An 18,970-nucleotide genomic window follows, 5' to 3' on the forward strand; every position below is an offset into this window, starting at 1 on the left:
TAAATAAGTAAATAAATAAATATTTCACTTCAGTCTTTTGCTTGCATGGTTTCTGAGGATAAATTAGATATAATTGTTATATTTGCTTCTCTGTAGGTAAGGTGTCCCCCCCCCCCCCAGCTTCTTTCAAGATTTTTTCTTTATTTTTTATTTTCTCAAATATGAATGTGATATATCTAAGCTATATTTTGGGGGGCATTAATACTGTTTGGTGTTTTTTGGACTTCTTATATCTGTAGTTTGGTGTCTGACATTTATTTGGGGAATATTCTCCATTGCCTCAAATATTGCTTCTATTCCTTCCTTTCTTCTGGTATTCTCATTACTACCCTTCATAATGCCCCACAGGTGTTACATATTCTGTTCTTATTGTCTTTCTTTAGTCGTTTTGTCTTTGTTTTTCAGTTTTGGAAGTTTCAATTGGCATAACCTCAAACTTCGAGATTCCTCCCTCAGCCGTGTCTATAATAAGCCCATAAAAGACGTTGTTCATTTCCATTAGAGTGTTTAGTTCTCTAGCATTTCTTTTTGATTCTTTCTTAGGATTTCCATCTCTCTGCCTCCATTATCTGTTTTTGCACATTGTCTACTTTTTCCATTAGTGCTCTTAGCATTAACCATAGTTATTTTAAATTCTCCGTCTGATAATTCCACTATCCCTGCCATATCTGACTCTAGTTCTGATGTTTGTTCAGTCTCTTCAAAGCTGTATTGTTTGCCTTTTGATAAGTCTTGTACTTTTTTGTTAAAAAGTAGACATGACATTCTGGATGAAAAGAATTCCAATAAATAGACCTTTAGTAATATGGTGGTAAGCAGGGAGGTGGAGAGATTGGTGTTCTGTAGTCCTCTGCTTAGTCTTTTAGTGAGTCTGTGGCCCTCGGCTATTAACTTCAACAGTGACTCAGTTTTTCTCCCTTAGGTGGGACAGGATGCCTAGAGGAGGCTGGAGTTGGGTATTTCCCTACCCCTGATAGGTTAGCCTCTGATAAAACCCCAGAAGTTTAGGCTCCAGTAAAACAGTTTGTTCTGAGGGCAGGCCTTATTAAGAGTAGATTGCTCTATAGTATTAAAATGGTTACTTTTCCCCTCCCCATGCCAGAAGCTTGAGAGAATTTCTCTCTATTATCCACCGTGAGCACTTGGTAGAGCTCCTGGAAGTTAGGCTTACGAAGTATGGGGCCTCCCTATGACTGCGTCTCCTTGGAGTTTTTGATGCTCAGACTTGTCCAGACTTCAAAAATTTCTCAGTTATAGGTAAGGTTTTTCCTACCCCAGCACTGGTTCCTGCAGAGATTTCTGCTCTGGTATGTTGTGATTTTCTGTATCTGCCACTCTCTCCAATTTTAGGGGACAGTGGTGTGCCCTGTGATCTCATTTCTTTGATGAGTCTAAGCAGAGTTGTTGATTTTTCAGTTCAACTTTTTCCTGGTTAGGATGGAGCAGTGTATAAGCTCTTCACAGGCCAGACTAGAAATGAGATGTCCCTGTCCTTTTAGTTTTACGTTGTTCATAAAACTGTTTAGTCCCTTGTGTTGATATCATTTCGTTAACCAGCACTGTTATGAATCTATACATAACTACATTCCAGACTAAGTTTATCCGTCTCTTCTGCAAATGGATGTTGGAAAGCTTTGTCAGATACTTAACTGGGTGTGCATTCACTTCATTTTTGGTTACCTGGTTCAACCCTGTCCAGTTTGGAAGATAATTTTCTTTGACGTGGAAGAAGAAAAAAAATAAACAGGAGTTACTGAGCTTTATTTTCTGTTATCTGTTAAAATAACACCAGCTTCTCTAAGTAGTAATCGTTTTTTTCTGTTTTTTGCTTATTGTCAGCATAGCTTAATAACACTTTTTTGTGACCTTTAGTACCTTGGCAATCTTCATTTTCTTCTTGGCTTTGCCCTTTATAACTTTTTCCATACAGATACAGTCATTATTTCAAATGTAATTTGGATAATTCAATTAATCTCCTTTTTTTGTGCCCTTTAATAATTCTGGGCTTACCCAAGAATTCCTTGTGCAGCCTCATTTCTTTCTTATTTGTATCTTTTGCAATTTCATTATCAGATTTTTATTTATTTTTATTATTGAGAATAATAACGACAGCGTATACATGTTGAGTGTTTACTATATGCCAGGAGCATATAAAAAGTTTATATTGTGTTTTCAACAAGAGTTCTGTGAGTGATTATTTCCTTCACTGGACAGAAAGTGAAGCTCAGTCAGCGACAAGATAAGAATTTGCCTGTGGTCTCCCACCTGCTAAGCGGGAAACTGAGATTCAGACCTAGGTGTTACAGCTCCAGACTCTTAGCCACATGTTACACAGCTGCTCAGTATGTTTCCTTGTACTACAGGTTTACAGTTTTAATCTGAATGAAGTATAAACTATGAATTTTGTGAATTTTCATTATTTGTAGGAGTCCATAGGGTTAGTGGATGTTTTTTATAGTTAAGATTTTTGGTAAACGTGTTTGTTTGGCATCTAGGCCCTTTCCTGTTTTTGCTATAACCCATTTCCCATTGCTTTCGTTAAAAATGCATAATTGTTTCTAATTAACTTATAGATCCATCATCTGTATACTTAAAAAAAAAAAAAGTAATCTGCCTTCCAAAATTAAATTTTAAAATAAGTATTTTCATTTATATTGCTGTTTCTTATTAAAATATATGAAATTTTCTAGATTTTGTCCTTATAATACAGTTTTTACATTTCATTTCTTCTGTGTTCTTATTTATGCAAATACTTTAGTAGTTCATCATTATTATTGCGTTACTCATCTCATGAAATAATACAGAGATGACGTGTATCTACAAAAGTTATTTTTCTGTGAAACACTTTCTCATTTGTCCGTCTCATTCCCATCTGTGGTTCCTGTTAAATTTGTATGGATTTTACTTTGTGGGAAATAGACATAAAATTTACATCTGAAAATGATGTGAGATTTTTATATTTTTTGGAGATTGTACATTTTTCCTTTTGTTTATTACATTATCTTCTCATAGTCTTTTAATGTAATTTTTAAAAATAAGAATAAAATGTGAGATTGTATAAAGTTTCTAGATAAACTGTTTTATAGCTACCTTGTGGTTATCTCTACTTGTTAGCAAGTAGCATAATTAAAACTGTTTCCTCTTCCTAGCGAATGGGCAACTTTGCCTGAGAATGCTGTAATGTTTTATGTAACTCTTGAGCCTGTAGTGTCCTGATAACCGTACAACTAAATCGTCATTTAGATAAAGAGAGGAAAGCAGTTGCACCCATGGGCAATTAACTTTTTTATTAATAAGCTGTTAGACAATTAAGGGGAGCTTAGACAGTCTCTCGAGTGTGGTATTGTACTAAGTCCCGGGTAAATAACCTTGTTGGTGTGCTGGCTTGTTTTTCGTTGTCAGGGTGCCCATTCCGTCACAGTGATCCAGAGCTGCTGAAGCAGAAGTTGCAGTCATACAAGATCTCTCCCGACGGGATAAGCCAGGTAGGTCAGACGCTGCCGCACATCCTCAGTAATGAGGAGTCAGACAGTCGCTGAGTTTCACTTACTGTTCTTCCAGTGGCGCTTTGTACTGCTTGTCAGGGCTCACACCACACATCCTGTCTTCTGCATGAAGTAAGCTAAAGCTTTGACTTGCCTGGCTTAGATTCCTTGGAAATTCTAGTTCTCCTATCTGCCAGGCTGCAGTCTTATTTTTCTTGGTAAGAAAGGAAGCTGGAAACCTTTTTTCTCTCAATTTGTTTTATTTTCTCAATTAGGAGTATTTTTAAAAAAATAAATTTTTAGAGGAATACATTGAAGGTTATTAACGAAGCTGAAAAGTAATGGCATCATATTTTTGGGAAATTTTCTGTGCTGCTTATAGGTTAAAGCAGATATAATATAGTGGCTAATATTCTGATTGGCATCAACTCTTACCATGTTAAAGCTATACTTCTAAGGGCGTCTGGGTGACTAAGTCAGTTAAGCTTGACTTCAGCTCAGGTCATGATCTCCTGGTTCGTGAGTTCGAGCCCCACTTTGGGCTCTCTGCTTTCAGCACAGAGCCTGCTTCGGATTCTCTGTTCCCTTCTCTCTCCCTGCCCCTTCCCTGCTCATGTTCTCTGTCTCTCTCTCAAAATTAAGTAAACATTAAAAAAAAACTTACACTTCTAATGGTAGTTCATAGGGTTGAATAATCTATCAAAAATACTTTGGTAAATAATTGAGATAAAAAAAGAAATGTTCAAATGTAAAACCAAATATTTAAGAGTAATTTAGTAAATGTGCTTTAAAAAATATTGTGACATTGCAAAGGCTGCTATCTCTATGTGCTTTTGAATTGACTTGGGATTTGAAGTTCAGGAGGAGTATCTGCTTCCTTAGTTTAAGAAGAACAGTACATGTTTTAGAGCTGTGACATTCAAATCATTATATGTCCTTAATTATTTTTTCTTAATTACTGTACAAACCTCTACTTTTTCACTATGTCCAAACTTTGAATGTAACTTATTTCAGATCTTGAGAGTTTTGTGGTTCTCTGGGTAAGGCAGTGGTCAAAGTGCTGTTTTGAAATGCAAAGAATTGTATAAATCCTGCTCCTACAGAACCAGAGTCTGGAAGAAAACATGCCAAGTGTTATGAGAGATGTACACATAGAATGTCTTAGATCTTCTGAAGAGGGCGGCCTATATATAACCAAATAGGGGAGGCCAAGGAACACTATCTGGAAGAGATACTCCGTTGTTTTTTTGTTTTGTTTTATTTTTTCCAGTTTTTATTTTAATTCCAGTTAGTTAACATAGAGTGTAGTACTAGCTTCAGGTGTACAATATAGTGATTCAGCACTTCCATACATCACCCTGTGCTCATCAGAACAAGTACACCCCTTAATCCTCATCACTTATTTAATAAACCATTCACCCACCCCTCCCCTCTGGTAACCATGAATTTTTTCTTTGTAATTAAGAGTCTGTTTCTTGCTTTGTCTCTCTTTTTTCTCTGTTCATTTGTTTGGTTTCTTAAATTCCACATATGAGTGAAATCATATGGGATTTGTCTTTCTCTGACTGGCTTATTTCATGTAGCATTATACTCTATACTCCATGTTGTTGCAAATGGCAAGATTTCATTTTTTTTTTTTTTGTGGTTGAGTAATATTCCATTGTATATGTGTATATACCACATCTTCTTTATCCATTCATCCATCCATTGATGGACACTTTGGCTGTTTCCATATCTTGGCTCTTGTAAATAATCCTCCTATAAACATGGGGGTGCAATTATGCTTTTGACTTCATAGTTTGTATTCTGTGGGTAAATACCCGGTAGTGTGATTGCTGGATCATAAGGTAGATCTTTTTTTTTTTTTAACATTTTGAGGAACCTCCATACTATTTTCCACAGAGGCTGCACCAACTTGCATTCCCAACAGCAGTGCACAAAGGTTCCTTTTTCTACATATCCTTACCAACACGTTGTTTCTTTTGTTGATTTTTGCCATTCTGATGGGTGAGAGGTGATATTGTAGTTTTGATTTGCATTTCCGTGATGGTAAGTGATGAGGTAAACATCTTTTCATGTGTCTGTTGGCCATCTGTATGTCTTTTTTGGAGCTGTGTCTCTTCAAGTCTTCTGCCCTTTTTTTTTTTTTCCCATTGTTTAATTTATTTTTGAGAGAGACAGGGCATGAGCAGGGGAGGGGCAGAGAGAGAGGGAGACACAGAATCTGAAACAGGCTCTGAGCTCTCCACACAGAGCCCGACACAGGGCTCAAACTCAGGAATGGTGAGATCATGACCTAGGCCAAAGTCAGACGCTTAACCAAGTCACCCAGGCACCCCTGCCCATTTTTAATTGGATTATATGTTCTTTGGGTGTTGAGTTTTGTAAGTTCTTCATATATTTTAGATACTAACCCTTTATTGGATATGTTATTGCAAATATCTATTCCCATTCTATAGTTTGCCTTTTAATTTTATTATTTCCTTCATCATATAGAAACTTTTCATTTTGTTATTATTTATTTTGAGAGAGTGCACGTGTGAGTGTGCATGCAAGTGGGGGAAGGGCAGAGAGAGGGGGAAAGAGAATCCTAAACAGGCTTCATGCCCAGCGCTGAGCCTGATGTAGGGCTTGGTCTCACAACCCTGAGATCATGACTTGAACCAAAATCAAGAGTCGGATGCTTAATTGAGAAACTTTTCTTTTTGATTTGGTCCTAGTAGTTATTTTTACTTTTGTTCCCCTTGCCTCAGGAGACATCTAGAAAGAAGTTGCTACAACTGATGTCAAAGAGGTTATTGCCTGTGTTCTCTTCTAGGATTTTTATGGTTTCAGGTCTTACATTTAGGTTTTACTCCACTTTGATTTTGTGTGTGTGTGTGTGTGTTTGGTGTAAGAAAATGGTTTAGTTTCATTTTTTGCATGTTGCTGTCTGATTTTCCCCAGCACCATTTGTTGAAGAGATTTTCTTTTTTCCCTTTGGATATTCTTTCTTGCTTTATCAAAAATTAACTGACCATGTAATTGTAGGTTGTTTTTTTTTTTTTTTTTTTCTGGGCTTCCTATTCTGTTCCATTGATCTATGTGTCTATTTTTATGTGAGTACCATACTGTTTTGATTCTTACAGCTCTGTAATATAACTTGAAGTGTGAAATTATAATGCTGTCATCTTTGCTTTGCTTTTTCAAGATTGCTTTGGCTATTCAGGGACTTTCGTGGTTCCATACAAATTTTAGGATTGTTCTAGTTCTATGAGAAATCCTGATGGTATTTAGATAGGGATTGCATTAAATGTGTAGATTGCAGTAAAGATATTTTAACAGTATTTGCTATTCCAGTCCATGAGCATGGCTTGTCTTTCCATGTTTTTGTGTCATTTTCACTTTCTTTCATCGGTGTCTTAGAGCTTTCAGAGTACAGATCTTTCACTTCTTTGGTTCAGTTTATTCCCAAATATCTCATTACTTTTGGTACAATTGTAAAAGATACTGTTTTCATAATTTCTGTTTCTGCTGCTTCATTATTGGTGTGTAGAAATGCAGTAGATTTCTGTACATTGATTTTTTTTTTATCCTGTGATTTTACTTAATTCTTTTATCAATTCTAGGGGTTTTTTGGTGGAGTCTCAAAATTTCTATATTCAGTATCATGTAATCTGCCAATAGTGAAAGTTTTACTCTTTACTCTTTACTCTTCTCCTCCCCACTGTTGTTATATTTTATATTCTATTATTTTGCGAGTTCCTTGACTGATTTTTTATAGAAATACTCATTTGTACTGCTTTTGGGTTTCCTACCTTTATATTGTCACTTCTGGTCTCTCCTTTCCAAAATGTCCCCTTAATATTTCTTGAAGGACTGGTTTAGTGGCCATGAACTACTTTAGGTTTTATTTGTCTGGGAAACTCTTTATCTCTCCTTCTATTCTAAATGATAGCTTTGCTGGATAGAGTATTTTGGCTGCGGTTTTTCCCATTCATCACTTTGAATATATCATGCCACTCCCCTCTGGCTTGGAAAGGTTCTGTTAAAAATAATCTGCTAGCCTTATGGATTTTCCCTTGGAAGTTATTACCTTCTTTTGTCTTACTGCTTTTAATTTTTTTTTCTTTATCGGTACATTTTGCTATTTCATTACAATATATCTTGGTGTCAGTCTGCTTTTGTTGATTTTGATGAGAGTACTCTTTGACTCTTAGATCTGGATATCTGTTTCCTTCCCCACTTTAGGAAAGTTTTCAGCTATTATCTCTTGAAATAAAGTTTCTGCCCCCTTTCTCTCTATTCTTCTGGGACTCCTATAATACAAATGTTACTATGTTTGATGGAGTCACTGACTTCCCTACGTCTATTCTTGTTTTGCAGAATTCTTTTTTTTCCTCTTGTTCATTTTGATTACTTTCCATCACTGTCTTCTAGGTCATTAATTCATTTCTCTGCTTCTAGCCTGCTGTTCATTAAGCATGTTTCTCATTTTGTGTATCATACCCTTTTTCTCTGCTATGTTATTTCTTATCTTTGTGTGAAGGGTCTCATTCATGTCTTCCACTGAGTATCCTTATTACCATTATTTTAAATTCTCTATGAGTTATGTTACTTATATCTGTTTCACTTAGGTATTTGGGTGTGGCTTTGTCCTTTTACTTCATTTGGGATACATTTCTTTGTCTCCTCATTTTGACTAAGTCTCTGTACCTCTTTCTCTGTGTTTGGAAAGTCAGCTATGTCTCCTGTTCTTGAGGGTAATGCCCTTATGAAAAAGTGGTCCTGTTCTTCCTTGCCTTGTAGTGATCCCTGTTCCCCCCAGCCTGATGCTTCTGGGAGTGTCTCCAGTGTGTACTGCGTGCAATCTGCTGTTTTGTCCTGGCCTAATCTTTCTGGCAAGTTATCTACAAAGGCTCTCTTTGCCTTTTGTGAGTAGCATTTCATCCCTTTCCTGAAGGTGACATATTTTAGCTAGATGTGTTGTGGTCTGTGCATGAAATGAGACCTACTTCCAATGTCACCAGAACCAAGGCTCTGCAAAACTCCCAAGTGAGGAGATGTGGTGTGAACAGGTGTTTGGGCTAGTCTTCTTGGGAAAAGGGGATCTGAGCTCTGAGACTGAGGCAAGGTGAGTGGAAAGGGTGATTCCACCATTGTGTGGGGTGGGGGGTGGGCAGGGCTTGATATAAGCAAGTTAGGTAGCAAATGTTGGTGCCGCACGGCTTCCCATAGGTGGCTCTGTGCTTATGCTGAGGGTCAGGGGAGGGAAATGGCACCCGCATTTTCTTTTGTTCCCAGAGGGATCTCTCTGTGAACACTGTCTCTCTGGGCTATGCTCTGAAATAAGTAAATAACCTCCCCACTATGTGCTTAGGCACCCTTCAGATCGTTGTTTCCAGGCTGTATGTTCCTAGGCTGTTTTCCCTGCCTTTTTTCAGAGAGCAGTGCCAGTGCCCTCCAAGTTCTCCCAGAGCCAAGCCTGCTGACCTTTAAAACTCTAGGCTTTAAGCCCTACTGGTTGCAAGAATTTATGAAATTCATTCCCTCTCACTTTCCAAGCCAATTGCTTTGGTGATTCCTTTTCCCCTGAGCTGCCCTGTGAGGTAGTCTGTCTCTTGCCCTTCTACGGCAACTGCAGCTCCCTCTCCACTGAAGTGGCCACTGTTTTTCTACGTTTAGTTGTAGAGTTTGTTCTTTCCATCTTCAGGTCAATTTCTGGGGTATTTAAGATGATTTGATAGTTATCTAGTTATAGTCATGGGACAAGATGAGCCTAGGGTCCTCCTACTCCGCTGCCACCTTCCAACCTCTGGAAGATCTACTCTTTGAATTATGCCTGGGTCAGGAGTGGAGAATGGGGAGTGGGAATTAAAAGAAGAGAATGCAGGGGCGCTTGGGTGGCTCATTTGGTTAAGAGTCCGACTTCAGCTCAGGTCATGATCTCACGGTATGTGGGTTCAAGCCCCACATCGGGCTCTGTGCTGACAGCTCAGAGCCTGGATCCTGCTTAAGATTCTGTGTCTCCCTCTCCTTGCCCCTCCCCCACTCGTGCTCTGTCTCTCTCTCTCAAAAATAAATAAACATTAAAAAAAATTTAAAAAAAGAACGCAAGAATAAAAAGCAGTAAGTATATAGATTATTAGGATTTGAAGCTTAAGATAATGGAAGTGCTAGTACATAAACATTAATAGACGAGAGAAGTAAATAGGTTTGTGAGATTAGGTTTAGAGGTGGGATATTTAAATGGCAGACAGAATGTAGATTTGTGCTTCATTAGAGAAGTGAAAAGTGAAAATTTGAGGGGCGCCTGGGTGGCGCAGTCGGTTAAGCGTCCGACTTCATCCAGGTCACGATCTCACGGTCCGTGAGTTCGAGCCCCGCGTCAGGCTCTGGGCTGATGGCTCGGAGCCTGGAGCCTGTTTCCGATTCTGTGTCTCCCTCTCTCTCTGCCCCTCCCCCGTTCATGCTCTGTCTCTCTCTGTCCCAAAAATAAAATAAAACGTTGAAAAAAAAAAATTGAAAAAAAAAAAGTGGAAATTTGAGGTTCTTCCCAGTTAGAAATGTAGAACTGTAGGGTTTGAGGAGACATTAGGAAGCTATTCACTTTTATAGAGCCACATAGGATGTGACATGCCATGGGTATGCAGCTAATAGGTCAGTGATAGAACCAGAATTAAAGCCAGGCCTTCTGAATCCATGGGTTTTGTTCTGTTTTGTTTTGTTTTGTTTTTTCCCCTCTCTCAGCTCCAGTTTACTTGAGGGTGATTATCATGAGTTTTGTGTGTTGTGTGTGTGTGGTGGCAGGGGGTGGTGGGTTGGAGGAGAAAGGGAGAACAAAGTAATGGAGCGAGGGGGTAGAGAGTCAAAAACCATGTCTTAAAATGGAGGCTTGGCTAACACTTCCCTTTTGTCAGCAGAGGGAAGCAGAATCGGAAAGACTGAACAAAAAAGGGAGAGAAGGGGGAATACATTAGGGAAATGAAGTATCATACAAGTCACCAAGAATTTTGAGGAGAGGGTCCACAGGTGTCCTTCATAGCAGAGAGAGGGGGACTGAGAAAAGGTGGTGACTGGGTGTGTTGAGTGGGTTACCCAATTTCGATTTGGTGAAAGGTGTCATTGTCGTGGTAGAAATCAAAAGCCAGAACACATTTGCTTAGAAGGTAAGTGAATGATAGACAGCACATTGGATTTGTAGATAGTGATATAAGTGGCCTTTTCAAGAAATGTGCTGGTGAAAGGGATGACAGGGTGATACTAGTTTAAACATCTTGTGATGGTTTAGAGGAGATCTGAACCTGTTTGTATCTTGAGGGTGATCTTGATAAAAATACTTTTAAAAAGATAATCCCTCTTGAATTAAGCAAAATTAACTTTTCTTTCCTTTATGACTATATTGTACATGCCTTTGCTCTTAAACTTATTACACAAGATTATAATTATTTAACTGTTCCTCTTCCCCTCTAACTTGTAAGTTTCCTGAAACGAAGATTAGATTTTTTTTTAACTTTATCTCTCATAGTAATTCAGTGAGTTTGCACTTGGTAGCTGCTTTAAAAAAAAATGTTGGAGAAATAAGTGGGCATAGTTTTTGTATGAGTTGGATGCTAGGTTGTGCTTGGAGGGGTGCAGAAAGAGCCACATGGGAATTCAGTGACACAAGTGAAAATCTTGTGAGAAAAAATCTTGTGAAAATCTTGAAGAAAGGAGTCTGTATACTTGCACAAAAGGATAGTGACAGAAAAAGGCATCTCTTTCTGCCCATTTGGGAATATAGAGGAAAATGTAGAGGTGTAGAACAAAGGGAAATTGGTGGAGTGGATTAAGAGGCCTTAACTCTAACTTGCAAAGGAAAAGGTCTGGTTATTAGCTTAGAGTAGAGGTTAAGAATGGTGTTCTGGATGTAGGAAAGGTTGGGAACTGTTGACAGTAAATTTGATAGGGATTCTAGAAAAAGAATTAACTAAAGGCTTTTTTAGCCATCATAAAGAATCACTTTTTTAAAAATACAGGCAATTACTGTGTCTATTGAGAATATCACTATTTTTATTTAATAGTAATAACTATGTGTTGGAAAGAAGAGGAAGGACAGTAAAGTATCCCCCAAACTGAGAAGGCAGTTTGAGACCGAGAAACTAAAGAGGCAACTCCATTCAGTTTACACAGCGTTTTTTTTCAGGGTAACTTACTGACGGGATTGAACAGGCAATGATCTGGACAGCTGAACAGCTGTTTTCCTCAGAGTCCAGACTTCAGTCCATGATTTTATAGAGTAAGGGGACACTGGAGGGCTCTGTTGTGCAGTCAGAGGATCTACATACACTTACCTAATTGATAGCTAACATTTAACAGAACTCGTGTGGCCATCTGTGAGTCAGGAAGGGGGAGAAACTATGTTATTTCTAATTGTTACCTAATCAGATTTAAGAAAGACCAGAACAATCCTTCCTGTGTTCTGGTCATGGAATACTTTAACCTCCAAGGGGCCTGAAACATGTAGCACTTAGGGAGGTCATCATGTGGACATGGACAAGGTGGTGGGCCAAAGATGGAGTCACTAGGGTCAGCACTCCTACACTATGTTTGTACATGTTTTGCTTTTGACTCCATTGCATTCCTCCATTTACCCTCAGTCTCTAAGCAGATCCTTTACTGAGTTGAAGCTGACTAGTAATTTCCACATCAGCCTTTGGACTTGCATGGTAACCTTTTATCTGAGATGAACACAGATGTATAGTGCATGTGGGCAAGCTGTAAATAATATTTTGCTTTCAATTGATGTCTTTTTTGAGTGGATCTCAGTAGAATGAAGCAGCTGGGAGACTGTGTTCTAAAGGGCAAAAAGTTGATGAATGAAAAATCCATGTAAAACATTTTGATGAATGCTCAGTTACAGGTTGGCATGAGTGCAAATTAGATCTTAAAAACTCCAAGTGCACTTTAAAATATTGGAAAAAAAGTAAAGAGAAACATTAAAATGCATGTAAGGTAAAACTCAATGTAGCTACTCTTATTTCGGAGAACTACTTGAGAAAGATACCTTCCACTATAAAAAATACCTAGATGCTAATAATCAGAATCTTGATGATCAGAAAAGAGATCATTGTGACTTACATGGCATCACCTACTTTTTTTTTTTTTTAAATGCAATTTATTGTCAAGTTAGCTACCATACAATGTATACAGTGTGCTCTTAGCTTCGGGAGTAGATTCCCATGGTTCATCACTTACATATTCTTAGTAGTGCTATTTATTGCTGGGGCATCACCTACTTTTTAAAAAAAAGGACATTCATAGGATCACATTTCTCCCTTTTTGAATGAGCTTGATACTCAAGCTTCAGAAAACAGCAGTTGAACAACAGAATAAAGCCAAAGAGAATGGGCAGCCTGCATTTATCTCTCACCTGTCCCCCTACTACATGATTTCAAGATTTATTTGAAAACTGCTCTAATCAAAACAATGTGATATTAGAGAAATGATAAACATAGAGATAAACTGGGAAAAATTAAAAGTCCAGAAATAGACCCACATATTTAAAAATGGGCAACTGATTTTTTTAAAGTTTGTTTATTATTTGAGAGAGAGAGAGAGAGCGAGAGAGCGTGCATGCAACTGGGAGAGAGAGAATTCCAAGCAGGCTCTGCACTTTGAGCGTGGAGCCTGATAACAGCACTCAAACTCTTGAACACTGAGATAATGACCTGAGCCAAGGTCGGAAGCTTAACAGGCTGAGCCACCCAGGTGCCCTGTAAATGGCAACCAGATTTTTTTTAAGTTCAGTTTTATTTATTTTGAGAAAGAGAGTGAGTGGGGGAGGGACAGAAAGAGGGAGAGAGAGAATCTTAAGCAGGCTCCATAGTGTCAGTGCAGAGCCTGATGTGGAACTCAAACCCATGAACTGTGAGATCATGACCTGAGCCGAAATCAAGAGTCAGCAGCTTAACGCACTGAGCCAATGGGCAACCAATTCAATAGGAAAAGGATGATCTTTTCAATAAGTTGTTGTAGAACAATTGAATGTCCATATGCAAAAAATAGAACCTGGACACATACCTCAAATCTTATATAAAAATTAAATTGAAGTGGATTATAGTCCTAAATGTAAAATGTAAACTCTCGACCTTGGGTTTGGTATGTTCAATGAAAGAAAAATATTGATAGATCATACTTTGTCAAATTTAAAACTCTTATTCTGTAAAGACATTGAGAATAAAATAAGCCATAGACTGGAAGAAAATATTTGTAAGTCACACATTTCAAAAAATAATTTGTATCCAGAACGTATAAAGATATAAAGAACTCTTGGGGCACCTGGGTGGTTCAGTCAGTTGAGGATCCAACTCTTGATTTCGACTTGGGTCATGATCTGAGGGTCATGGGATTGGATCCCACATTGGGCTCCACACTGAGCTCCCTCTCTTTCCCTTGCCCATTTCCCCTGCTCGTGCTCTCTGTCTCTAAATTAGAATTTGAAAAAAGATATAAAGAACTCTCAAAACTCAGTGATCAGAAACTCAATTTTTATTTTTATTTTTTTAACATTTATTCATTTTTTAGAGACAGAAACAGAGCATGAGCGAGGGAGGGGCAGAGAGAGAGGGAGAACAGAATCTGAAGCAGGCTCCAGGCTCTGAGCTGTCAGCACAGAGCCCAACACAGGGCTTGAACCCACGAACCATGAGATCATGACCTGAGCTGAAGTTGGATGCCTAACCGACTGAGCCACCCAGGTGCCCCAGAAAATTATTTTTAATGAATAAAAAGTTTGAACAGATATTGTATCAAATCCATGGAAGATGAGCACATGAAAAAAAACTCACTATCGGGTATTAGGGAAATGCAGTTTAAAATTACAGTGAACACTATATGTCAAGTAAATTTAAAAAATTGATAATTCCAAATGCTAGTGAGGATATAGAATGACTGAAAGTTTGATACACTGCTGGAGGAAATCCAGTGGTAGAGCCATTGTGAAAAGCAGCTTGATAGTTTCTTATGCTGTATGACCTAGGTATTACCACTGCTATTTATACCTTTGAGATAAAAGTGTAAGTCCACACAAAAACTTGTATATAAATGTTTGTAGTTGCTTATTCTACTTGCCAAAACTAGTAACAACCCAGTTGTTCTTCAGTGTGTGGCTGAATAAACAGATTGTGGTATAGTCATACAATGGAATATTACTCAGCAGTAAAAAGAGAACAAACTACTGGTAGACCCAATAGCACATATCATGCTAAGTGAAAGAGGCCATACTATGTGATTCCTTTTATGTTATATTCTGAAAAAGAAATGTATAGGTATAGAAAACAGATTGCTGGGAGCAGGGCCCAGGTATTAGTTAGAAACAGATAAGGAAATACTTTTGGGTGATGGAAATGTTTTGTCTTGATTGTAGTGGGATAGCATGACTGAGTTTGTCTAGTTTTACAAAACTATGCACTGAAAGGGGTATATTTAATTGCATGAAAATTATACATTAAATTTTTTTGATTGAAAAAGACAGAAATAGCATAAGTAAGCCAAATATTCATCTTTTAAATAAAGAACTCAAAGTGTCAGCATGTAATTTAGAATTATGTAGGTAACATCTTCTCCAAAGATGTTACTATAGCTCCAAGTGGAAATGGTTAGAAATTGCTTCTTGGGGGCAGACCAGGCAGGAAAGAAATGTGATGTGGAAGCTGTTGACGTTAATTATTAGCCATACTGTGTACTTAAATTTTTTTCTTCAGTTCCACATGTGTTACTTGATTCAAGGTTAAAAAAAAAGTTTCATGTTAAATATGAAGTTTAAGTTAAGTGATAATGTGCCTCATGGATAGATGACAAAAGAAGTGGTAATAGATGACTGTGACATCTTCGGGTGTGAGATTTTAACATTTATCCCTCTGTCCTTACAGACCTCCCACAGTATCTCGTCCATGGTTAAAAACTGTGAAACGTCTAGGGGTGCCTGGGTGGCTCAGTCGGTTAACCGTCTAACTTCAGCTCAAGTCATGATCTCACGGTTTGTGGGTTCAAGCCCCGTGTTGGGCTCTGTGCTGACAGCTCAGAGCCTGGAGCCTGCTTTGGATTCTGTGTCTCCCTCTCTCTCTCTCTCTCTCTCTCTCTGCCCCTCCCCTGCTCATGCTCTGTGTCTCTCTGTCTCTCAAAAATAAATAAACATTGGGGGGGAAAAAAAAAGAATTGTGAAAGGTCTAAGATTTTGCCCCACTTAGTTACTTAGTTCATGGGTGATGGCAGAAGGCATGAAAGTTGTAGCAGTAGTTGTAGTATATCAGCACTTTCTTGCACCATTCCCAGAGAGCGACATGAAGAAGGCCAGGTACCACTGGCATTTACCATGGGTTATGTTGGAAGAGAAAAATCCTGAGTGTAGGGAATCTGAATCTTTTACAGTGGACAGTAGTAGCATGTCTCCTCTTTCATTCAGTGGAAGGTACTGTATCTTCTAAAGCTGTTCATTATATGCACATCCTTGAAAAGTGATCTGGAGCAAAACCCATTGTTTTCTCTGCTTGCAAAATGTCCAGAAATTTGAGACCCCTGGAAAATTATCTCTCAGTAGTACATAGCAGGTGATCAAGTGAATAAGTAATATATAAGTCTACAAGCTGTGCCGGCCATTTTTCTATTGGCACTTTCCCTTTTTCTCCTTAAAGTATCGGTATGCATTTTATTGTCAATTTCCTTCCATAATGTTTCTTTTAAAAATTTCCAGCAAGGTAATAATCCTTTCAATTCTTCGTTAGTTTGTTCAGTTAACCATATCTATCCATAGTTATTGCCTAATTTAGATAACTTACTGAGTTTTTGGCATTTTAGTTTTCATTTTGCTTAAAAAGAAACTACAGTTTCATGATGAAACACTAATATTTCGAAATATAGAAATTTTAAGAATATGCATTCAAACTATTGAGAATAAAGTCTTTGATCTTAAATGCTTTTATTTTCCTGAAAATACTCTTTTTCTATTGTGATAAGGTACACATGAAATGTTCATATTTTTTTACTGGTGTCCATAATAGTGTGCTATATCCTATTTTAATGGGGAAAGTGTCTTTTTACTATACTAAAACACATATGGCATATCTTTAATTCTCACAGAGCTGAATCAATAAACAATAATTGCTGCCTACAGGCTAACCTAAAGGTAATAGTTCATTGTAATACATGCCACAATTGAGTTAACATCTTTTGTTGTAATCTAGGAGTTCTTTTACTACTTAGTGGTTTTTTTCTTATTATATAGTAATGACTTCTGTGCCTGATTTGTCACTGGCCACAGTACAATTTGTAGCTACAGTACTTTATTTTTATATTTTGGCCTTCTTTGTGTCTAACACTATGATAGGGGCTTTACACAAGTAAACTGTATCTTGTTTGATTTTGCCAGAGTAGTATCCTTTCCTAGAAAAGAAAGCTGAGGTTTGGAAAAGATAAAAGGCTGCTTAAAACCATAGAGCTAATATACAAGAAGAGCAGGATTTATACCTCATCTAGCCCTGAAGCTCATCCTGCCTCCACTGCATTGTTCTGTTTCTGTATAGTATTTTTCTTTTCTTATTTATTTATTTATTCTTTTTTTTTTTTTTTTTTTTTTTACTTTAAATTCAGTTGAGATTCTCTTTGGTTTCTTTCAGGGAAGGTCATTAATGTGAAGTGAATTTTTATGTACCTAAATTTGTGTATGTGGTTAACGCATTATTTAAACACTGGCAAATAATAAGAAACAAAGATGAGAATAAAGAATAACTCATGAAGTATAAATTGTAGAAAGTAACAGCGTTTCAAAAGTCCTGGTTACTTTTTTTATTGAGGTGAAATCCACATAATATAAACATATTAATAATTTTAAAGTATACAATTCAGTGCACTTAGTATATTCACAATGTTGTGCAACTACCACCTCTGTCACGTTCCAAACATTTTATCGTCCCCAAAGTACACTCTATTCATTAATCACTCCCCAGCACCTGGCAACCAGCGGTCTCTGTGGATTTGCCTATTCTGGATTTTTCATGTAAATGGAATCACATAATATGTGACTTTTGTATCTGGCTTCTTTCATATAGTGTATTTTTGAGGTTCATGTTGTGGCATGTATCAATAGTTTCCTCCTTTTATGGCTAAATAATATTCCAGTGCATATCTATACCATATTTATCCATTCATCCGTTGATAGACTTAAGTTGTTTCTGCCTTTTGGTTGTATAGTATAATAAAGCTGCTATGAACGTTCATATACGTTCATAGGTATTTGAGTACCTACTTTGAGTTCTTTGGGAGATAAACCTGAAAGTAGAACTGCTGGGTCATAAGGTGATTCTGTGTAACTTGAAGAGATATTGTTAAGAGGTTTTCCACAGAGACTGGATCGTTTTACATTCCCACCAGCAATGTTATGAAGGTTCTGATTTCTCTACTTCCTTGCCAACAGTTACTTTCCCTTTTAAAAAATAATTATAGCTGTCTATGTTAGTTTTCTAGGACTGCTTAACAAAGTACCATAAATTGCGTGGTAAATTGGGTGGATTAAAAAAAAAAAATCATTGTCTCACAGTCCTAGAGGCCAGAAGGCCAACATCCAGGCGTTGGCAGGTTTGGTTCCTTCTGAGAGCCTTGAGGGAGTAGCTATTCCAGGCCTCTCTGCTCGTCTCTGGTGGTTTGTTGGCAGTCTCTGGCTTAAAGACACATCTCTCCAGTCACTGCCTGCGTTTTCACATGATGTTCTTACTATATGTTTTCACATCATCTTCCCTCTGTGAGTTCTTTGTTTCCTCTTTTTATAGGGATACCAGTCATAATGGATTAGGACTCACCCTTATGACTTCATTTTAATCTGATTACATCTGTAAAGACCCTTTCTCTGTCGGTCACATTCTGAGGTGGTGGGGATTGGGATTTCAGCATATCTTTTGTGGAGGAGACACACAGTTCAGTCCATAACCCAGTCCTAATAGGTGAGAAGTGGTACCTCATCGTGTTTTTATTTAACATTTTCCTGATGACTAATAAATTAGAGTATTTTTCATGTGCTTGTTGGCCATTTGTATATGCTTTTTAGAGAAATGTCTATTCAAGTCTTTTGCCTATTTTTAAATTCAGTTATCTTTTTATTATTGAGTTTAAGAGTTCTTTATATATCTTGGATTCTAGACCCTTATCAGATATATGATTCCTGCCTTAGTCCATTTGGGCTGCTGTTAAAACAAATCACTGTAGGCTAGATGGCTTATAAACAACGGAAATTGATTTCTCACTGTTCTGGAGCCTGGGAATTCCAAGATCAAGGTGCCAACAGATTCAGTGTCTGGTGAGGCCCTGCTTTCCTGGTTCATAGATGGTTGTCTTCTCATGGTGTCCTCACACAGCAGAAGTGGGAAGGAGCTCTCTGGGCTATCTTTTATAAGGGCAGTAATCACCTACCAAAGGCCCCATCTCCTAATACCATCACATTGGAGGTTAAGATTTAAACATATGCATTTGGGAGG

General features: G+C 37.7%; 1 protein-coding gene across 4 annotated transcripts in view; it reads left to right on the forward strand.

Annotated features, from left to right (window-relative positions):
- Positions 1-18,970, forward strand: part of PRIM2 (DNA primase subunit 2) — a 343,826-nt gene that overhangs the window by 267,469 nt on the left and 57,387 nt on the right. For all 4 annotated transcript variants that reach the window (XM_042939107.1, XM_042939108.1, XM_042939109.1 and 1 more), the window contains one exon: positions 3,403-3,485. In XM_042939107.1, the coding sequence (XP_042795041.1) occupies positions 3,403-3,485 (83 nt within the window). The remainder of the gene's footprint in view (positions 1-3,402; positions 3,486-18,970) is intronic.

Source organism: Panthera leo, chromosome B2 (assembly GCF_018350215.1).
Source record: "Panthera leo isolate Ple1 chromosome B2, P.leo_Ple1_pat1.1, whole genome shotgun sequence".
In the NCBI taxonomy this organism is placed as follows: Eukaryota; Metazoa; Chordata; class Mammalia; order Carnivora; family Felidae; genus Panthera; species Panthera leo.